Source organism: Salvelinus alpinus, chromosome 19 (assembly GCF_045679555.1).
Source record: "Salvelinus alpinus chromosome 19, SLU_Salpinus.1, whole genome shotgun sequence".
Taxonomy (NCBI): Eukaryota; Metazoa; Chordata; class Actinopteri; order Salmoniformes; family Salmonidae; genus Salvelinus; species Salvelinus alpinus.
In genome coordinates this window covers 15,105,700-15,129,351 of record NC_092104.1, presented here as the reverse complement: position 1 = coordinate 15,129,351, position 23,652 = coordinate 15,105,700, and the positions used below count along the sequence as shown (strand labels likewise).

The 23,652-nt window shown below is 43.5% G+C and overlaps 1 protein-coding gene and 1 pseudogene across 2 annotated transcripts; one reads left to right on the top strand and one right to left on the bottom strand.

The window, feature by feature from the left end:
- The first annotated feature begins 1,410 nt into the window (after window positions 1-1,410).
- LOC139546017 (complement component C7-like) lies at window positions 1,411-16,901 on the top strand (annotated as a pseudogene).
- On the bottom strand, window positions 13,831-23,357 carry LOC139545042 (regulator of G-protein signaling 7-binding protein A-like). Of its 2 annotated transcripts, XM_071352402.1 has the most exons (6): window positions 22,377-23,357; window positions 21,029-21,195; window positions 18,494-18,624; window positions 18,014-18,155; window positions 17,825-17,895; window positions 13,831-17,699 (listed from the first exon to the last, which is right to left on the bottom strand). In XM_071352402.1, exons 1-6 carry the CDS (start codon window positions 22,524-22,526, stop codon window positions 17,608-17,610), a joined length of 753 nt encoding a protein of 250 aa, XP_071208503.1. In that variant the 5' UTR covers window positions 22,527-23,357; the 3' UTR covers window positions 13,831-17,607. The 2 variants fall into 2 exon arrangements, with proteins under 2 accessions (XP_071208503.1, XP_071208504.1); XM_071352403.1 differs by lacking the exons at window positions 21,029-21,195; window positions 22,377-23,357 and adding an exon at window positions 19,449-19,607.
- Window positions 23,358-23,652: the final 295 nt, after the last annotated feature.

The window sequence follows — 23,652 nt, the reverse complement described above, 5'->3', positions numbered from 1 at the left end:
CAACATTTTGTTGTGTTACAGCCTAAATTGAAAATGGATTAAATATATTTTTTTCCTCACCAGCTCACATAATACCCCATAGTATCAAAGTGAAAACATGTTTTTATAAATTGTTGCACATTTATTGAAAATGTATTACTGTCACGAATATCACCGAAGGTGGCTCCCTTTCCTGTTCGGGTGGCGCTCGGCGTCGCCGGTCTACTAGCTGCCACCGATCCCTTTTTCCTTTTCGTTTGTTTTTGTCTAATTGGTTTCACCTGTTCCTTGTTGGGTTTTTGGGGTGGGTACTATTTAAGTTCGTTTAGCCCGCTTGTGTGGGCTTGTTGTTATTGTACGTAGGGGGTGTATTGTTGATTTTGGGTTTTCGCTGTCCGGTTTTGGTAACAGTGGTCTTTGGGTTGTGTTTGAGCCTGTGTTTTGGCTTCACCCATTTTTGTACCTGTTCCTGTTTACTGTGGACATTATAGCGTTTTTCCCCGTGAAACTTCTGCTCTCTGCGCCTGACTCCACACCCATCATTCTCCTGACGTTACAATTACAGAAATATCTCATGTACATAAGTATTCACACCGCTGAGTCAATAAATGTTAGAATAACATTAGGTCGTGATTAAGCTGTGAGTATTTCTGAGTAAGTCTCTAAGAGCTTTGCACACCTGGATTGTACAATATTTGCACAAAATTCTTCAAGCTCTGTCAAGTTGACTGTTGATTATTGCTAGACAACCATTTTAAAATCTTGTCATAGCTTTTCAACCAGATTTAAGTCAAAACTATAATTAGGCCGCTCAGGAACATCAATGTCATCTCGGTAAGCAACTCAAGTGTATATTTGGCCTTATGTTTTAGGTTATTGTCCTGCTGAATGGTGAATTTGTCTTCCAATGACTTTTGGAAAGCAGACTGAATCAGGTGTTCCTCTAGGATTTTGCCTGCGCTTAGCTCTATTCCGTTTCTTTGTATCTTAACAAACTCCCTAGTCCTTGAAGATGACAAGCATACCCCTAACATCATGCAGTCACCACCATTCTTGAAAATATGGAGAGCGGTACTCAGTGATGTATTTAGTTTAGATTTGCTTTAAAACTGCAACATTTTCTTTATGTCCCATGGCAAAATGTGTAGAATTGAAGGAAATTAACGGTAAAATGTTTTTCAGCGAGGTGGAGGGGAGGGGGGTGTGAAGAGTGACCTGACCTGTATTGTAGTGGTCTACTTCTACCAAGGGTTACGTTTTATTTAATTTTCCACAATTTACTTGATATTCATTGTTTTCTCCTCTCACACCTCTCTTCTTCCAGATATGATAATTACATTTTTGAAAACAGTGTTAAAAGTAGCCTATTGTGACACAGTTGTTTTTTTGCTGCATAGAAGAATGACGTGGAGTTGGCTCAGTTCCATAACAATGCCAGAGGATACCGTTCTATGTCTGAGAAGGTTCTGGAAGGTTCTGGCCACGTTCCCCACCATGTACGACTACGCCAGCTATAGGACAGTGGTGAAAAGGTTTGAAACCCATTACCTGTCTGAGGGGACTCTGGGCGAACTCTTCCACGCCTTACTCAGCATCGACAAGAAACAGAGAAACTGTAACGGTTCTCGTCCTCTTCGTCTGAGGAATAGCAAGGATCGGACCAATACGCAGCGTGGTAAGTGTCCATTTTAATGTATTAAAACTGAACACTGAAAAATACAAAATAACAAAGTGAATAATACCGAAATCCGGAACAGTCCTGAAATGTGAAACAAACACTACAACAGGAAACAATCACCCACCACACACAATGAAAAACAGGCTACCTAAATATGGCTCCCAATCAGAGACAACGACTGACACCTGCCTCTGATTGAGAACCATACTAGGCCCAACACATAGAAATCTAACAACAGAACAAAACATAGAAAACAACATAGAATGCCCACCCCAACTCACACCCTGACCAAACTAAAATAAAGACATAAAAAAGGAACTAAGGTCAGAACGTGACAGAAACAGATGGGTGAGACAACTCAGGCAACTCCTGCTGAGACTGGATCAGCTCCAGCTGAGACTGGATCAACTCCTGCTGAGACTGGATCAGCTCCAGCTGAGACCGAGGCTGTCCTGATATAGACACCTCAGACGTATCATTCTAGTGACATACAGTAGTAGTGGGAGTAACAGAGTGCCGTGGCTAGAACATGTCATCTCTGTTGGTTACACTGCTGGCCCCAATGGCAGTGGGTTGGAGCATGGTGCCCCACAACAGACGGTGTACAAGACTTTAAAAAAACAAAGTATATAATAATGGTTTAATAATGGCCATCAGAGCTTTTTGACGTCCTTGGAACCCACCTTTATATAGTATCGTTTGATTCTAGCATTTGGCTGGACACCAAAGTAATGGTGAAAGTTACATGTAGTGTAACTGTATGAGCTGCAGCTAAAGTGTCTACTGCATTGGAATCCCTGTATTTATACCATGGCATGGTTGAATACTTGTTTCTGACTGGCTTGAAGGGGATTCTAGAGAGTGAATTATTTCCCTATAACACATGGTATATTTGCACGGTAGAGTTCAATGGCTATCAGAGAGCAACAGACTAACCACAGTTGGACTAGCGACTTTATCCCTACCTACAGTACCAGTAAAAAGTTTGGACACACCTACTCATTCCAGGGTTTTTCTTATTTGCACTATTTTCTACATTGTAGAAGAATAGCGAAGATATCAAAACTATGAAATAACACCTATGCAATCATGTAGTAACCAAAAAAGTGTAAACATCCTGCGAACCTTTAAAGTCCAGACTAAATGTGTTCTGGGAGCATTCTTGTAACATCAAGTGAAGGTTTTTTGCACCCTAGAAGAAACATTGTATAATCAGCCGCACAACTGGACCATTTTTTGTGTGTTTTGAGAACACCTTTTGTGATGTCCCTACAATGTTCCCACCAGACTGTTCTCACAACCTAATTAAACATTCTGTGAACCTTTAAAGAACAGACTAAATGTGTTCTGGGAACGGTCTTGCAACATCAGCAGAATGTTTCATACAAACCTTGTATAATCATCAGCACTACTGGACAGTTTTTGTGTTATGAGAACATTTGCCACAACCTAACAAATGTTCTGGGAACTTTCACAGAACCAATTTTGGTTTGCTGGGAAAACATTACTGGTACATTGTGTTATTACCTGTAAACCTAATAAGAACTTTTGTGGAATGTTCTGTGGTGGTTGTTAGAGATGTTGTGCACAACATTTTAGTGAACTTAATGGGAATCTTAGCTAATGTTCTGGGAATGTTTTCGGTTTGTTGGGAAGATTATTGGCATCATTGCTTGAGGAAAAATAGTTAATTACATACAAAGGTAGAGTAAAAAAAGCTGTGGGGAAAACGCTTGCTATATTACTCGTCCCATGTTGTGTGTGGTGTGCATGTTTCCAGATGAGGCCTCTGTATGAGCTGGTAAAGGAGGTGCAGTGTGCTGGCGTGAATGGGCTCCATCTGAAGACGGCCATAGAGCAGTACCTGAATGAAAGGCACCCTTGCTTCTGCCAGCCCTGCAGGAACAACAGCCTGGTGGTGATAGAGGGGGATGAGTGTAAATACATCTGTAAACCTGGTACAGATTGGCCTGTGAGAAGGGAAAGGAGGTAGAGGGTAGGTAACATTTTACATGTCGTGTGGATACTCCAGATGATGGTATTTGTGTATTTATTTCTGGGTGCTTGCAGACATACTGTACATTCACATACAGATATATGCATAACCTCTCTCTCCATCCTTCCTTTCTCTCTCCTTGTTTCGTTCACCACAACCCAACATTCAACCATTATTTCCCTCCCTCCCTAAAGGCTGATCCATGGCAGCTGGTCCTGCTGGTTTGGCTGGACTTACTGCTCTGTAAGTCAGAGGTCACGAACCCGCACATGCAGTACTCATGCCCCTCAGAGAGGCTGCCATCACTGCAACGGGGAGGCCAGGGTGACGACAGGCTGCCATAGCAACCGAGACATGCAATAAATCCTGTCAGAATTATTGCAGCTTCTGTTGACTTTAGTGATAAGACTTTATACATGAACACAACACAACAAATACATGACATGGACTGTATACATAGCACCTTTCACAAAGTACTTCTGCAGGCCAAAGTGCTAATCAGGCAAGCGCTAACAAAGACAGTGTTGGAAAAGCATGGCAGGAGCAACACATTGCTGTCTTCTATTAATTCAGCCTTCATATTACCCTGCTGTTACCTTACTGAACGTCCGTTTGGTGTACGCCTGTTTGTTTGTTTGCTTACTTGTTTGTTTACTTCCAGGACCATGGAGCCTCAGTGCTTTGCCCTGACCCTCTCACCTCGAGAGACCTGAGGAAGCACACCTCCTCTCCCTAATGGCTATGTCGTGGTAAGAATGGATGGACAGACAGTCACTATACTACTGCCTGTTTCCTTCAGTGCTGCTGCTGCTGGAGAGCTTTTCATTTTTAAATGTTTTATTTATTTCACCTTTATTTAACCAGGTAGGCTAGTTGAGAACAAGTTCTCATTTACAACTGCGACCTGGCCAAGATAAAGCAAAGCTACAGGGCATATAGGCGTTTGCTCTAAACTCGCACTAACACAACTGTGAATGAACTAATCACCATGTATTTGCACTGGGCTGGCTCCAAAAGCTTGTACAACACCCTAGTCTATCATGTAGTCGTTTCAGTCTGTTTATTAGAATGCAGTTGTTGTAAGTTCCTCCATTAGTAGAGATCACAATCTGGAAAGTTTTGACTGTGTTTGACCATCATTTGTGCTGTTAAACTCAGGATCCAAAAGATGTGTATATGGTGGACAGTAAGATTTAATACACCTGTATGGAGGACTGCCATCTGATTGGAATTAGAACCGCGGAGTGCACTGGTGATCAGACATGGAGCACAGCTCCCAAAGAGTGCAAGAGTAAGTTGTGCTTCAATGACGACACACACACACACACACACACGTACACACGCACGCACGCACGCACACGCACACGCACACGTACACGTACACGCACACACACACACACACACACACACACACACACACACACACACACACACACACACACACACACACACACACACACACACACACACACACACACACACACACACACACACACACACACACACCCATCATTAAGATTGTTCCCTCATCTTCTGCCATGCTCCAGGTGTCATGTCCCATCCCTTCAAAATGATGTCACAGGCTCCCACTGCGAGCCCACTTATGACATAGGAGAAATGATCCCTCTATCCTACCCTGAGGGGAGACACATAGTGGGAGACATAGAGATCCTCTGGGTCACCGGACCCCAATACCATCACATACCATCACCAGGGTAGGTTACCTTGATTCAGCTGCATTTCACAAACACCATACCCAGTTCCACCAATCTGGAGATGGATCCATTCTGCAACTTTTACCTTCTGGTATTCTCTCCCCTCGGAAATTCAAATTAAGTATGGTCTTTGTTTTCCTTCTTTCCTTTATGAATCCAGCACCAAAAACGCTCAATCCCCTTGATGGCCCAGCAGTGCAATGCAAACCATGGGAGAAACTCACAGAAAACGAATGTATCTGTAAAATGGCTTATGATTGCGCGTACGTTTTACCAACCTTTGTGGCACCTTTTGACTGCATATTCTAACTATGATCTATGCTTTAGTTATGATAAATTCTATAATATTCCCTTAGACACAGATATAAGATCAGCTCAGCCTCCACAAGTTCAAATCTTGATCATCAGGAGAGCAAACACAAAACTGACCTAATTTCAGCGGTTTCAAGGTTTCATGTTGCTCTTTTGTCCAGATCATCTCAAGAAGTGTGTGCCACCAACTCTGAGAGGGGTCGGAAAGACAGACTGAGCGTGTGCGAGATACACACCCTGCAGTGTGCTACAACTTGACAGAGGACAGCACCTGCCAGTGGCCAACCCACACAACTTCACCCTAAACTGAGTGACTGCCAGCTGTGGGAGACCTGTGATGGTACAACTCAACACTTCAGTTTTTTTGTGTGTGTGTGCTTACATGGGCGCGCGCGCGTGTGTGTGTGTGTGTGTGTGTGTGTGTGTGTGTGTGTGTGTGTGTGTGTGTGTGTGTGTGTGTGTGTGTGTGTGTGTGTGTGTGTGTGTGTGTGTGTGTGTGTGTGTGTGTGTGTGTGTGTGTGCAAACTGCACCAGATCTCAAGGACATTTTCCTTGTCCTATTTTCCTTGTCTCATTCCAACAGGACAAACAAACAGGTGTCGCTGTGAGGACAGGGTTGAGTGCTCAGACCCAGGGTTGAGTCTGTGTGTCCGTCTAGGGACTGAGGCTGACAGTGCTACCCAGACACTGAGCGAGTGTGAGGCAGGACTGAGGAGATGTAAATGGGAGAAGGTGTCCGTTGGCAGCAGACTGCCCTGTGGCGCCAAAGGACACAAGAGAATGGTCTCCTCTCCTCCGACTCAGCATGTCTGTGATAATGACAGAAAATACTCTCCACTCATTTTGTCTCATCTCTGTTCATTTTACATGACTCTTCAAACGCACTGCTTCAAAGACATTAAAGCAATATAAATCATCCATTAGTTTGGAATTCATAATACATATTTTTGTTCCAATAAACAGTAAGAACTAAGGGCTCTATTCAGTCTGTATTGATGAAACGTTACAGATTGCGTGATAGAAATGAAATGGTAGTTTCCTATTGAACCGACATCGGTAGTGTCTGCCGTAAATGCAGTCTCTGCTAACGCGGGAACATTGCCTTTAAATTTAATTCACGCTGTAACGCTGAATTTCCGTGATACGGATTGAATAGAACCCTAATTCTACTTGACCCATGTATAAAATGACCTCATCCAATTTAGAGTTACATACAGTGCATTCGGAAAGTATTCAGACCAATTGACTTTTTCACATTTTGTTACATTACAGCCTTATTCTAAAAAACAAATTATCATCAAGCTACAACCAATAACCCATAATAACTAAGCAACTACATTTTTGCAAATGTATTAAAAATAAAAACAGAAGTACCTTATTTACACAAGTATTCAGACCCATTGCTATGAGACTCGAAATGATGCTCATGTGCATCCTGTTTCCATTGGTCATCCTTGAGATGTTTCTTCAACTTGATTGGAGACTACATGTGGTAAATTCCATTGATTGGACATGATTTGGAAAGGCAAACATCTGTCTATATAAGGTCCCACAGTTGAGTTGACAGTGCATGTCAGAGCAAAAACCAAGTCATGAGGTCGAAGGAATTGTCCGTAGAGCTCCAAGACAGGATTATGTCGAGATCTGGGGAAAGGTACCAAAAGATGTCTGCAGCATTGAAGGTCCCTGCAACACAGGGGCCTCCATCATTCTTAAATGGAAGAAGTTTGGAACCACCAAGACTCTTCCTGGAGCTGGCTGCCCGGCCAAACGGAGGAAAACGGCCTTGGTCATGGAGGTGACCAAGAACCTGATGGTCACTCTGACAGAGCTCCAGAGTTCCTCTGTGGAGATGGGAGAAACTTCCAGATGGACAACCATGTCTGCAGCACTCCACCAATCAGGCCTTTATGGTAGAGTGGCCAGTGAACCCGAATGAACATCTCTGAAGAGACCTGAAAATAGCTGTGCAGCGACGCTCCCAAATCCAACCTGACAGATCTTGAGACGAACTGTAGAGAAGAATGGGAGAAACTCCCCAAATACAGGTGTGCTAAGCTTGTAGCGTCATACCCAAGAATACTTGAGGCTGTAATCACTGCCAAAGGTGCTTCAACAAACTACCGAGTAAAGGGTCTGAATCCTTATCTAAATATTTTTCATATGTTTATTTTAACATTTGCAAAATTTCTATAAACCAGTTTTTGCTTTGTCATTATGAGGTATTGTGTGTAGATTGATGAGGGGATAAAAAACTATTTCATCAATTTTAGAATAAGGCTGTAACATAACAAAATTTTGAAAAAGTCAAGGGGTCTGAATACTTTCCGAATGCACTGTACAATGCATGAATAGTTTGCTTAAGGCACCATGCAAAGGATTGACAAGTCACTGCAGGCAGAAATAGAATCTACATAAACAACATTTTCAGAGAATAGAAACACCTTCTGTCCACACATTTCTACATGCTGTTGGTTCAGTAGAGGTTGTACTGTACATGTCTTTCCTTTCCAAATTAACCAAACTCCTTTCAGTCAGCCAATAATATGACTGTGATTGACACTCCATTCCTCCTCTTGGCTAGCTGCCTGTTAGCTCTGTGAAAGGCAGACCTGTTTGTGTGTGTGTGTATGTGTGTGTACACAAGCTGCAGAACACACACCCATGACACTCCAACCTCCATCACCAGTTACATAACAACTCTCCTTTACATTCAGCAGCACGCAGACACAGATGTATCAGAGTTTGACTGCAGCCAAACACACGCTTGGGATGATTTTCTAAGTAATTCAACTATCATGTTATTTTCAAAGCGACAAAGGGCTCAATTCAACTATAGCTCAGGAGATCAGCGTTATAGCAGGATTGACATTTAAAAGCAATGTTTCTGCTTTCACAAAGACTGCATTTATGGTAAACGCTGCATATGTCGGCTCAATCGGTAATTACTTTTAAATCATGAAAAGTTATGTGCACAGTTACTAAGCTAAGGACCCTGGGACTAAACAACTCCCTCTGCAGCTGGATCGCTGACTTCCTGACTGGCTGCCCCCACGTGGTAAGGGTAAGCAACAACACATTTGCCACGCTGATCCTCAACACGGTGGCTCCCCAGGGGTACATGCTTAGTCCCCTCCTGTACTCCCTGTTCACCAACGACTGCGTGGCCAAGCACGACTCCAACACTGTCATTAAGTTTGCTGACGACACAACAGTGGTAGGCCTGATCACAACGATGAGACAGCATATAGAGAGGAGGTCAGAGACCTGGCAGTTTGGTGCCAGGATAACAACCTCTCCCTCAAAGTGAGCAAGACAGAGCTGATCATGAACAATAGAAAAAGGAGGGACAAATACGCCCCCATTCCCACTGACGGGGCTGTAGTGGAGCGGGTCGAGAGCTTCAAGCTTCCTTGGTGTCCACATCACTAACAAACTATCATGGTCCAAACACACCAAGACAATTGTGAAGACGGCACATATTCTCCTTCAGGAGACTGAAAAGATTTAGAAAAGTCCCCAGATCCTCAAAAGGTTCTGAAGCTGCACCCCTGAGAGCATCCTGACTGATTGTAACACTACCTGGTATGGCAACTGCCTGGCATCAGATCATAAGGCGCTACAGAGGGTGGTGCGTACGGCCCAGTACATCACTGGGACCAAGCTTCCTGCCATCCAGGACCTCTATACTTGACAGTGTCAGAAGAAGGTCCAAAAAAGTATCAAAGACTCCAGCAACGCAAGTCATAGACTGTTCTCTCTGCTAACTCACGGCAAGTGGTACCGGAATGCCAAGTCTAGGTCCAAAAGGCTTCTTAACAGCTTCAACTGCCAGGCCATAAGAATGCTGAACAACTCATCAAATGGCCACCTGGACTATTGGCATTGACCTCCCCCCTTTTTTCTTTACAATGCTGTTACTCGATGTTTGTTATCTATGCACAGTCACGTCACCCCTACCTACAGTGCCTTGCAAAAGTATTCATCCCCCTTGGTGTTTTTCCTATTTTGTTGCATTACAACCTGTAATTTAAATGGATTTTTATTTGGAATTCATGTAATGGACATACACAAAATAGCCCAAATTGGTGAAGTGAAATGAAAGAAATTAATTGTTTAAAAAAATTCTACAAAAAAAACCCTGTAGAAGTGTTGCGTGCATATGTATTCACCCCCTTTGCTATGAAGCCCCTAAATAAGATCTGTTGCAACCAATTACCTTCAGAAGTAACATAATTAGTTAAATAAAGTCCACCTGTGTGGAATCTAAGTGTCACATGATCTGTCACATGATCTCAGTCTATCTGTTCTGAAAGTCCCCAGGGTCTGTGCAACACCACTTAGCGAGGGGCACCACCAAGCAAGCGGCACTATGAAGACCTCTCCAAACAGGTCAGGGACAACGTTGTGGGGAAGTACAGATCAGGGTTGGGTTATAGAAAATATCCGAAACTTTGAACATCCCACGGAGCACCATTAAATTCATTATTAAAAAATTGAAAGAATATGGCACCACAACAAACCTGCCAAGAGAGGGCCGCCCACCAAAACTCATGTACCATGCAAGGAGGGCTTTAATCAGAGAGGCAACAAAGAGACCAAAGATAACCCTAAAGGAGCTGCAAAGCTCCACAGCTGAGATTGGAGTATCTGTCCATAGGACCACTTTAAGCCGCACACTCCACACAGCTGGGCTTTACAGAAGAGGGGCAAGAAAAAAGCCAATGCTTCAAGAAAAAAATAAGCAAACACATTTGGTGTTTGCCAAAAAGCATGTAGGAGACTCCCCAAACATATGGAAGAAGGTAGTCTGGTCAAATGAGACTAAAATTGAGATTTATGACCATCAAGGAAAACGCAATGTCTGGCGCAAACCCAACACCTCTCATCACCCCGAGAATACCATCCCCACAGTGAAGCATGGTGGCAGCATCATGCTGTGGAGATGTTTTACATCAGCAGGGACTGGAAAACTTGTCAGAATTGAAGGAATGATGGAGCTAAATACAGGGAAATTCTTGAGGGAAATCTGTTTCGCTCTTCTTCCAGAGATTTGAGACTGGGACGGAGGTTCACCTTCCAGCAGGACAATGACCATAAGCACACTGCTAAAGCAACACTTCAGTGGTTTAAGGGGAAACATTGAAATGTCTTGGAATGGACTAATCAAAGCCCAGGCCTCAATCCAATTGAGAATCTGTGTTATGACTTAACTTCTCTGGGGCAGGTGGGACGCAAACGTCCCACCGGCCAATAGCCAGGGAAAATACAGCGAGCCATATTCAAATAACATGATATAAAAATCAAACTTTCATTAAATCACACATGTAAGATACCAAATTAAAGCTCTACACTCGTTGTGAATCCAGCCAACATGTCAGATTTCAAAAAAGTTTTTCAGCGAAAGCATAAGATGCTATTATCTGATGACAGCACATCAGTAAACAAACAGAGTAGCATATTTCAACACTGCAAGCACGACACAAAACGCAGAAATAAAATATAAATCATGCCTTACCTTTGACGAAATTCTTTTGTTGGCACTCCAATATGTCCCATAAACATCACAAATGGTCCTTTTGTTCGATTAATTCCGTCGATATATATCCAAAATGTCAATTTATTTGGACCGTTTCATCCAGAAAAACACAGCTTCCAACTTTCGCCAAGTCACTACAAAATATATCAAAAGTTACATGTAAATTTACCAAAACATTTCAAACTACTTTTGTCATACAACGTTAGGTATTTTTAAACGTTAATAATCGATCAATTTGAAGACGGGATGATCTGTGTTCAATACAAAACGAAACCAAACTGACGCAACTTTTTTCATAACATGACTCTCTCCAAACATTTACTTCATGTGACCCTCATTTACGATAGCAATACTTCTTCAGTACACAAAGGAATAACCTCAACCGATTTCCAAGGACTGGGGACATCCAGTGGAAGCGGTAGGAGCTGCAAACAAGTCCTTAAAAAATCTGGTGTCTCTTAAAAAAAATCATTGAAAGGACAGTGACATCAAAAAAATACAAATTCTGAATGGTTTGTCCTCAGGGTTTTGCCTGCTACATAAGTTCTGTTATTCTCACAGACATGATTCAAACAGTTTTAGAAACTTCAGAGTGTTTTCTATCCAAATCTACTAATAATATGCATATCTTATATTCTGGGGATGAGTAGGAAGCAGTTGAATTTTGGCATGCTATTTTTCCCGAAAGTGAAAAAGCTGCCCCCTGCCCTCAAGAAGTTTTAAAGATTGCTGTACACCAGCAGAACGCATCCAACTTGAAGGAGCTGGAGCAGTTTTGTGGCTAGATGTGCCAAGCTTATAAAGACATACCCCAAGAGAGTTGCAGCTGTAATTGCTACAAAAGGTGGCTTTACAAAGTATTGACTTTGGGGGGGGGGGGGGGGGGGGTGAATAGTTACGCATGGTCAAGTTTTCTGTTTATTTTGTCTTGTTTCTTGTTTGCTTCACAGTAAAAAATATTTTGCATCTTCAAAGTGGTAGGCATGTTGTGTAAATCAAATGATACAAACCCCCCCAAAATATATTTTAATTCCAGGTTGTAAGGCAACAAAATAGGAAAAATGCCTAGGGGGGTGAATACTTTCACAAAATTTTTGTTAACATCGAAATAAATACAATCCCGTCTGACTTCAGATGCAGCTCATGCAAGTTAGCATAAATGTAATAAGATGGTTATCGTCCACAACATTGCAGATGTCATCGCAGGATTTATTACAAAGCAATGTGAACATGATGTTTTCTTGTAAACATATAATGTCTCTATACTGCAAGACTGGCATGGCAAAATGGAGGAACTGTATACTAAAGGATTGGATACAAAAAGTTATTCATACTGAAGTCATTGGGTGCAGGTTTGTAAATGCATAATAATAGATGACAATAGTCTTTTAATTGATGTAGTAGCTAAATTAGGGTATTCCCAATAGGTTTGCCAGTGTATCATTTGAACTGGAAGTCCCATGTTTTTTCTCCAAATACAGTGTATTTTTGTCCTGTAATTCACCAAGCCAGATGGTCCTTCTCAGGGGGCTTGGCTGTGATGACCTCGGGCAGCACTTTCTCTCACTCAGAATTGTGTGTGTGTGTGTGTGTGTTCGTGTGTTGGTGCGTGTGTGTATGTGTGGATGTGTGCGTGTGTCTGTGCATGCGTGTGTGCGTGTAGATGCCTGTGTGCGCATGCGTGTGTGTGCGCATGCGTGTGTGTGCGCATGCGGGTGTGTGTGGATGCGTGTGTGTGTGGATGCGTGTGTGTGTGTGGATGCATGTGTGTGTGTATGGATTCGTGTGTGTGTGGATACGTGTGCGTGCGTATGCATGTGTGTGTGGATATGTGCGTGTTTGTGTGTGTGTGTGTGTGGATGCGTGCGTGTGGATGCGTGCGTGCGTGTGGTTGCGTGTGTGTGTGTGTGTGTGTGTGTGTGTGTGTGTTTGTGTGTGTGTGTGGATGCGTGCATGCGTGTATGCATGGATATGTGCGTGTGTGTGCATGAGTGTGTGTTTGTAGATGCGTGCGCGTGTCTATGTGTGTGTGTGTGTGTGTGTGGGGGGGGGGGGGGGGGGGTTGCATCATCTCTCCACTTGCACTCTTTCTCATAACATCCATTGAATTGTTATTCAAATGGATCATCTCTAGATGTTAATATGACATTGCATTGCATCTTCACATCTGCTGGCTAAATCTCAACTGAGCCTTTGAATATGGATGAGAATGATCTTGCTGATACTTAGCTGTATGAGTCTGTCTCCACCCAGTGGATAAAACACTAATTTACAGGAACTTGGGCTTCGAGACCGTTTGGGGGAATTGGTGCATCATGGGACAATGCTCTAGGCAACAGGGAAACAATATCACGATGTAAATAATCTCATTGAGACATGGAACTAGACTGAAAATTTGGCTCAAATGTGCATGAAAACAGTTGATCATTGTAGTATCATTTAAGAATACTACTATACTACTAGGAATTCTGTCTACAAAAAAATATTTGTCTAGGGCCAATTCAGATTTAGGATATTATTATTACTTAAATCCATGTTAAGTCAAATTATCTCAAGTCTGAGTAGGGCCTATAGAGAATTAAGACAGAGACAAAAAAAACACATCAGTCGGTTAAAATAAAAAAGTTTATTAACAATGTAAAATGACATATAGCTTTTTATTTCAGCTTTGACTACAGTATTGTACCTTCTCCATGCCCTACACATATATCACTATTACTAATAAGCAAGACCCATGCTGAGTCCCCACTACCCGCACAGACTGTGCTTTACACAGGGAGACGTCACCTGCTTATGCCAACCAAGACTTCACCAATCTATCTCAACTTTGAAGATTTTCCAGAGCTCATCGATTGGAGAGTATGTGTATATACATACATAGAGTATGTCTAATGTCTTAACTTATAGATAGATATTGTATGTGCAAAGACGTTTATATATTTTTAGTATTGTATAGTATATTCCTCCTTGAAGATGGAAAGTAAAAGTCAGGTACAGGTGTTTGGTTCATGGAAGACTAAATAAAGGTCAGTACAGGAAGTACAGGGTCAGCTAGAAATGGAAAACAGAGAACGAAACACACAACAGACGTAGTGCACAGACTTTCTCTGCTCTGGAAAAACAGCTCTATACCTTTTATCTAGTAGTGTACATATACAGATCTGCTATCTTAATTTGACTAGTTTTTCACAGCAGGAAAATAATCCTGCAGCAACAGGTCATGTGAATCATTATGTGGATTATAATGAATGGACATTTTTTTGTAGGGGTTGATACATTTTACATTAGGGTAAGTCAAGTCTGACATTTTAAACTGTAAATTACAAACTTTAGAATACTTTAAAAAAAATTGAATACACCAGAAGTTTTCATTATCTGTGACAACAGAATGATCAAATTAAGGGCTTTATTCAATGCGTATCGCGGAAGTTCAGCTTTAAAGCGTGATTGAAAAATCAAAGGCAATGTTAGCGGAGACTGCATTTACAGTAAACTCTGTGTATGTCAGCTCAATCGGAAATTACCTTTACATTTAAATTGTGCAATCTTTAACTCTTCAGCGATACAGATTGAATGGAGCCCTAAAATAGCATATCTGTTTACTGCAAGTGTCTAACTTCAATGACCGGTCATATTGGAAAAGTATTGCCACACATGGCAAGTGTCGTACTTGGTAACATTGTTTTTGAAACAAACTTAAAGATGAAATTGTGTCCTACACACAATTAATTAATTAATCAATTCAGCTTTATGGAAGAAACTAAATGTTGACATTGTTTCAAATGGTCTCTCTCTCCCGAAAACCTATGACAAACGAAAAGGTTGGACTTCTGTACCAAACGAAAAGGTTGGACTTCTGTACCTATCACGCCCTGACCGTAGAGAGCTTTTTATGTCTCTATTTTGGTTTGGTTAGGGTGTGATTTGGGTGGGCATTCTATGTTCTGTATTTCTAGGTTTTGTATTTCTTTGTTTCTGGCCGAGTGTGGTTCCCAATCAGAGGCAGCTGTCTATCGTTGTCTCTGATTGGGGATCATACTTAGGCTGCCCTTTTCCCTCTTTCTGTGTGGGATCTTGTTCTTTGTTTGTGTGCAGGTAGTTTGCACAACGAAGCTGTTCGGTCATTGTATTCGTTATTGTTTTTTATTTTCTAAAGTTTCAATTCGTTAATAAATTATGTGGAACTCAAAGAACGCTGCGCCTTGGTCTCATCCTTCCAACGACACCCGTTACAGAAGATCCCACCACAAAAAGACCAAGCAGCGTTTCCTGGAGGAATGGACATGGGAGGAGATAATGGAAGGCAAGGGACCCTGGGCACAGGCGGGAGAATATCGTCGTCCTAAGGATGAGCTGGAAGCAGCTAAGGCAGAGCGGTGACGCTACGAGGAGTTGGCTCAATGAGGTGTGCACGAGAGGCAGCCCCCAAATGTTTTTTTGGGGGGGCACACGGGGAGATTGGCGGAGTCAGGTTATAGACCTGAGCCAACTCCCCGTGCTTACCGTGGTGAGAGAGTGACTAGTCAGGCACCAGGTTATGCGGCTCTGCGCCGTGTGTCTCCAGTGCGCTCTCATAGCCCGGTGCGCTCTCTGCAAGCTCCCCGCAGTTGCCGTGCTAGAGTTGGCATTCAGCCAGGAGGGATTGTGCCGGCTCAGCGCTCCTGGTCTCCGGTGTGTCTCTTTGGCCCGGGTTATCCTGCGCCAGCTCTACGCACAGTATCCCCAGTTCGCCAGGAGAACCCAGTGCGGCCTGTTCCAGCTTTCCGCACGTGCCGGGCTAAAGTGGGCATGCAGCCAAAAAGAGAGGTGTACGTGGTAAGCACCAGATCTCCAGTGCTCCCCCACAGCCCGGTTCGACCTGTGCCTGCGCTCGGGAGGTGCCGGGCTAAAGTGGGCATTCAGCCTGGAGGAGTGGTGCCAAGGCTGCGCACCAGAGCTCCAGTGCTCCCCCACAGCCCGGTTCATCCGGTGCCTTCTCTACGCACCAGGCCTCCTGTAGGTCTCCCCAGCCTGGTGGGCCCTGTGGCAGCCCCACGCACCAGGCTGTCTCTGCGTCTCCTCCCTCCAGCGTCGCCCTCCAGTCAGAAGCTTCCAGCGACGCCCTTCAGTCCGGAGCTTCCAGCGACGCCCTTCAGTCCGGAGCCTCCAGAGGCGCCCTTCAGTCCGGAGCCTCCAGAGGCGCCCTTCAGTCCGGAGCTTCCAGAGGCGCCCTTCAGTCCGGAGCTTCCAGAGGCGCCCTTCAGTCCGGAGCTTCCAACGAGGGTCCCCAGTCCGGGGGCCCGCTACGAGGGTCCCCAGTCCGGGGTCGGCGGCGAGGGTGGAGCGGGATGTACGTCCCGCACCAGAGCTGCCACCGCGGAGAAATGCCCACCCAGACCCTCCCCTATAGGTTCAGGTTTTGCGGCCGGAGTCCGCACCTTTGGGGGGGGGGGGGGGGGGGGGGTACTGTCACGCCCTGACCGTAGAGAGCTTTTTATGTCTCTATTTTGGTTTGGTCAGGGTGTGATTTGGGTGGGCATTCTATGTTCTGTATTTCTATGTTTTGTATTTCTTTGTTTCTGGCCGAGTGTGGTTCCCAATCAGAGGCAGCTGTCTATTGTTGTCTCTGATTGGGGATCATACTTAGGCTGCCCTTTTCCCTCTTTCTGTGTGGGATCTTGTTCTTTGTTTGTGTGCAGGTAGTTTGCACAACGAAGCTGTTCGGTCGTTGTATTCTTTATTGTTTTTTCTTTTCTAAAGTTTCACTTCGTTAATAAATTATGTGGAACTCAAAGAACGCTGCGCCTTGGTCTCATCCTTCCGACGGCACCCGTTACAGTAACAAACAAAAAGGTTGAACTTCTGTACCAAATGAAAAGCAGTTGCAATACATTTAAAATATATGTTTTGACTATTGGTTTCATTACATTGCAATTACAATTTATCTTTGTATTACAAAATAAAATTTTAAAATGGGGTAGCCTTTTCAACAAAGAGAGAACTGTATTGGATATTGGGAATGGCAGTAATATAGTGGTGGGAGACACAAGTGGTGAAGGATTGTGGTTAATGGTGTCTTTGTTGCCGCAGTAGCACTTTACGTGCAGTGTTGTCCATGACACATTACAAAAGATTTCATTCTATGCTCTTTCCTTTATGTGGCACTGTTATGATAACTGTCAATATCTTATGACACCATGTCATAATGCAAATAAATATATTGGTCATGACATGCAAATACTGTATGTCATTCCAGTTGACAAAGCTTTTATAACTTTTGTGTCTTTTTTTTACATGTCTTATGACACTTGAATTATGATGTGCATAGGACACTTTTATGGATGTGCCATGAACAACACTTCAACTTAAGCATTACCGTTCCTGCCTTCAACCCAGGAGGGCAGGCCCCTTAGCTGGTTACCAGGCAACAGAGCCCAAAGAACCGTCTCTTCCTCTGTCGGACCAGTGGGTAGGGAGTTAGGTTCAGCAAGCTGCTGTCATCTGGGTACAAACAGAGATAAGCCCATTACATGTCCAAACTAATCTCAAAGTCATTTTAACTGTGTATCTAACTCACATAAGATCCAAGCATAGAAACCATGTGAGCGCCCCTGTGGAGGCCCTACCTTGGTTCTTCAGTGGTAAAGGCATCGCCTCCCTGAGTTTACTGAGAAGGTTCTTCATCTCTCTCATGTCCCTATGAAATCATATTCACGTAGTGTTCATGTGTGTTTTGCTAATGCACACAGAATAATAATAATAACACACGCGCACACTCAAGAACTCACACACACACACACACACAGTGGGCCCACCTCTCAGTATTGTCTATGTCTGTGGTGACCAGCCAGCAGAGTTGATGACAGTCCATGGGGGAGGAGGTGTCTTCTAGAATGGGGATGTCTGAGCTCTCATCCATCTTACTGTCAATCCTGGGAGGCCCACAGCAATCCTTCCCTGGAACACACACACACACACGCACACACACACACACACACACACACACACACACACACACACACACACACACACACACACACACACACACACACACACACACACACACACACACACACACACACACACACACACACACACACACACACACACACACACACACTATTAATAATAGTAATGTAATAGTCATTACATGTTTTACACAATAAACAGTGAATTGTAGCTCAACATAGCTCAGTTAGGATTGTTTTTGATCCCATCAGGCTTCATGTCTCTGGCTATAATAGTGATTTCAGGTTATAACGTTGCTATGTCATTTTATGTCAGGCATTCCCTACCTTTCCTGTGGAGCTGCAGGGATCCCAGCAGACAGACAGACTTGAGCATCTCTGTGATGTACATCTCCAGACAGCACTGCAGCTGGATGAAGAGCCTGCAGATCTCTGGGTGAATTTCTCCGTCCTCAGGCCTGTGGGGCCAACACAAAAATGCCAGTCAACATCGGGATTACCCATGAGATGGCATAATACTCTGTCTGCTTTCACAAAACTTTGCTTTACATCTACAATGTTCCTTTACCACAAGGATGTATATAAAAGTCCTACACAATTAAGAACTATATGACATTTTTTCAATTTAAATAAGGTGACAGTACAACAACAACAACGACGTCTGGGAAGCCATGTTGAGTTCCTAAGGTTCAGCCAAAACGACAGACCTGAGGGAACAGAGAGAGTATTTCCACTTCTTCACACATAGCATCAGTCCATTTTGTACATGAAGATTCACAATTGCTTGGATTAAGCATGGGAAATGTGGGGACGTAGTTCTTTTTCTTGTTTTTTAGGCTTCAAAGGCCCATCACAGTCAAAATTATGTTTTCCTGTGTTTTGTATCATATTGTACAACAGCTGATGAAACTAACACTGTAAAAGTGTGGAAAATGTTGATCAGTGTTATTTCCTGATAGTTTCTGGTTTAAAATACGATCTACTCAGGACATTATAATCAGCAGATTTAAAAAAAGACTGCATTGGACCTTTAAGTCTTTTTCACATGAGACTTCTCCAATCAAGCTGACTTTTTGTTCCAAAAGCCTTCTACTCCTCTCTGTAACTAGCATGGTCCCAGATCTGTTTGTGCCATCATGCCACTCCTTGCCACTCAGCATGAAAAGGAGTGGCAAGGGGTAGCATGATGGCGCAAACAAACTGGTACCCAGACTAATCTGTAACTGCTGAGATAATGTTTTTGTGTGTTAATTGGATTTTTCATGCATTTAATGCTTCTTACATTTCTCACAAAAAGCAAATTTGCTCTCTCAATCAGCTTTGTTCTTCCTGCCAGAGTGCTGCTAGCTGGCTAAAGTACTGCTGTCATCAATACCATCCTTCTGCTTATCGGATTTCCTCTGGCATATTGGAGAGGTCCTGCATCACTCAGACAGACAGACAAACAGACAGACAATGGTGAGACTAGGGTTGTAGTTTGGGAGGGGGGGGGGGATTCTAAAAAGGTCAAGTTTTATGGGGAGGGGTCCAGTCATGCTGTATGATTCATGCTAACACAGCCATGTCTCTGAGTGTCTCCATGTGTCTCTGAGCTCTGAGAGGAGCCCAGGCTGTCACAGGTGTGGCTCACTACCCCAGCCAAGATGCACAGGCCCTGTCATGCGTGTGACACGCAATGAAAGATACACATTCTGAAATCACTTAAAAGACACTGCAAGAGGATTCATTATTAAATGGATAGGTTAAAGCAAGGGGGAGTACAAACATCCACATTTAACCACACAATATTATCATATCGTAAAAAAATTATGGGGAAACTGAAGAGGCAATGCTTTATTTATAGCTAGTTCATGCGGGTTAACATAAGAATTGAGCCAGTTTGCTATAGCAGGAATACAATCCTGCAGCAAAAGTAAATGTGAATGATGTGGATTATAATTAATGGGAAAAAAATGTAGGGGTTCATACAGTACATTTTCCGTATGGGAAATCTGAAATTTCAAAGTGGAAATTACAAACTTCAGAAGCCTTAAACCTCAAATACACTACAAGTTTATTTGATCACTCTGTCGCAGTTCCCCTGCGATAGAGTGATCCAAATCAAATTAAGATCTTACATCTGTAGGAAGACTAGAAACCTTCCACAGAGATCTATGTATAAGAGAAGTAGGAAGTATATAACGGGCACTGAAAAGATATGAAAAGCTGGTCGATAACCTGTAATGGTAACAAGTCATGTTGTTAGCAGCAGGTTTCCATTGTCAAATTAAAGCTAAATCCTCCAAAGAGGTAATACTGCTTTCTCTCAAAAATGTCCTTGGTCTGGCATTGCCCCAAGATCCACAGACCAACTCCATTACTGTCTGAATCAACTCCAAGCTCAGTGGAACTCTTCTGCAATACTGTAGCCAAATGTCCAACTCCTAAGCAGCAGGATTAAGTATAGCAGGTCAATATCACACTCAGAGACTAGGATAGCCCACTAAACTGTAGAAGTGCATGATCTCAAATGCTCTCACCAGTCTCTCTCTCTCTCTCTCTCTCTCTCTCTCTCTCTCTCTCTCTCTCTCTCTCTCTCTCTCTCTCTCTATCTCTCTCTCTCTCTCTCTCTCTCTGTAGCCTATTACTCCACGTTTCTCTGTTATATCCTTCATCTTTCATAAGAAGACAGAAAAAGACATGCAAATTACAACCCTGTACAGACCAAGAGATCAAAGCTCACACAGGCCACTCTAGACTGAAAGCAGAGGCTGAAACCTAAGTTACATTTCCAAAAGGAGGTCTTTATAGAAGCCCGTGGCCCATGTCTGTGAAATTGCCCCAACGCTGTCTTTCAGCACCAGGACAGCGACCGCTACTTACCCTGAAATGACTGACAGGCTCTGGTTTGCGGCTCTCGCCATCTCGCAGCCTTTAGTTCGGGTCTTGTGCATCTCGGCCCGTAACGACGGGCAATCGACAGAGATCTCGCCAATGGAGATGACCAGCTCACGATACAGCGCCACAAGCGTGTTAAACTCCTGCACAATCTGAGAAATGAAAAGGAAACCAAAATGATCTGGACCTAGAATTTCCTCTGTCGTGAGCCCCAGCGAGACCTTGCAATGTTCTTCCATATAGGTTAACTAATGCGGGCTATTGCAAACATATGTGCCTTTCTGATAGGGTATTGTTAGAATTTCACAAGCAGACACATTTGCAATATAGGCCTACTTGTGACAGCAGTTGCCAGAACAACGTAGGTTATCAGATAAATTGTCATCTTATATTCACAGGTAGGCTGTCAATTTAGCAGCTTTAGTTTTTTTCATTGGTGAAACAATTCATATTTCGGCACTGCAAGTTCAAGAATTAGGCTACCCTAGCCATTCAGCACCATCCTGCTTATGGACATCAACCATATTTCAGTGGATCGTTTCTCTATACTAGAGCTTGAATAAATTGACTGCCATTTCCAAAAAAGCATTTATCCCTGGACAGGGGTATTAGGCTATTCTATCCTCCAATATAGATAGGCTAATCAATATTGATGCCTAAAAACATTACGATATGCATAGGATATGAAATGACAACTAGAATGTCTATTTCAAAACGAATCAATTAGTCATTGACGACAACCCCGTATGATACATTCGGCTATGTGCATCGAATTAGAGCATAGGATCTTTTGGATGGGACAACGCTCGAGACTCAGACACGTTCTGCTGTTCTTCCCGTGATGAGACTTAGTGACGTTTACTGATGTATGTGAGGGGAGAGAATATATTATGGACGTTTCTGCCAGCACCTGTCAAATCAGTGTCCGTCTCCGTCCATCAAACAGAGCCGTTAGACAACTTTGTAATGTGGGCGATACTGGAGATCATCCCAAATCAGCGTCAGACAGGCTTTCAACACGTGACGCTACAAAATGCAAATCGCACTATCGCAATCAGTGACAAAGAAGGGGTAAAAAAACATGAGCAGGTCATATTGTCTTTGCAACAACAGCAACGCAAATGTATATCATTTTCCCTAGACAATACATAGAAAGGTGGGGGGGGGGGGGGGGTCCGTTTGTTACCGTTTAAGCAGCCTACATCAGTGCAAATTTTATGAAATTAGTTAAATAAATAAAGAAAGAAAGGGTGAATGAATACACGACTAGCTGCATCATTTCCTGCAGAGGAAATACGCGCTGTGGGCTACATGTCACAAGTTCCATACCCACCATTCTGCAGTCCGCCACGGCGCGCTGGGCTTTGCGGGTGCTCTCCGTGCTCTCCCTCCTCTCCGGGTCTCGGTAGGGAGCCTTGCCGATCTGGAAGATGTTCCCGGCGGATCTGGGGCGGTTCTTGCGCCCATTCGGTGCAGAACTCATGCATACACATCCACTAATAAAACAGCTCTAATACAGAACGTTGTTTATCTACGTCCCCCTGAACTCCACCACCACCTATTCGCCGATATCCTGCTCTATCTGTCGTTTGTGGTGTCGAAACCTCTCCAGTAGGATATATCCTAAAACGGATAGGATAGATAGTTTATCTGTGGTGTATTACTGCTCTCTCTCTCTCTCTCTCTCTCTCTCTCTCTCTCTCTCTCTCTCTCTCTCTCTCTACCGTCTAAGAAGAATAATATATTTTTGCAGGCAGCCGTCAGAGCGCAGAAGTACCGGATGAGCGCTTGCGACTTCTCTCCGCATTGCCTCGACTACAAAGGGGGCGCGAGTCACCTTCACTCCAGCAGTCCAATTGATGGTATACGGTAACCGTAGCCTATACACACACGCGACCCGGGGTCCGGCAAGCTGAGGCGTCCTTCCTCGCGCACTGCAGCTGTGATGGGCCGTAGAAAGCAATCACTGGTATTCACAAAATGCAACCATTTCTTATAATTGTGCGTTTCCATTAAACACGGAGAATAAGGCTTGAGGAGGGTCTTCGGCAATGTAGCTATGCAAACATTCCCTTTTGGAAAAAAAATGTTGCGAAACGTCCAAATAAAAAAAGCTATGTCACTTCAGGCAATGATAACACTTGCTTCATCACTAGACCTACTAGAAACAGAGAGGAAAGCAATTCCTGGTTGCCAAGATGCTGAATTTGTTCCCAAGGTGTTTTTCTTCGAGTGTCTCCAGCCGAGTGTATCTAACCTTGCCTTGGTGAGGCAGGAGACAAGCAGTTGCTACAGGCCTGACGTGGCTGGCAACACTGCACACCCATAGGACGGGAATACTAATAGGACCCAGCAAACCAGAGCCTAGACTCGGGTAAAATTCTCATTAAATGTATTCTCATTAAATAGCCTAGGCATAGCCTAGTCTAGCACTACCATGGGAAATGGTTACACTATGAAACAATTAATTATATTTGCAAAAAGTCGTCAAAGGTATTAGATAGAATTGCAGTGTCCACAGTGCTACAGTAGTGCTTGGACATGGAGCTGTCCAGTTGCTGAAATCCCACGCGCAGTTTTTCGTAGGATAATTAGTCGGTTCTAATTTC

Bases quoted from the DNA above. Each gene is read 5' to 3' on its own strand.
- LOC139545042 (XM_071352402.1), bottom strand. From the start codon at position 22,526: ATGAGTTCTGCACCGAATGGGCGCAAGAACCGCCCCAGATCCGCCGGG. The intron at 18,156-18,493 runs GTAGGGAATGCC...TGTGTGTTCCAG, and splicing joins CCTGCAGCTCCACAGGAAAG to GGAAGGATTGCTGTGGGCCT. The intron at 17,896-18,013 runs GTGGGCCCACTG...ATGATTTCATAG, and splicing joins GACATAGACAATACTGAGAG to GGACATGAGAGAGATGAAGA.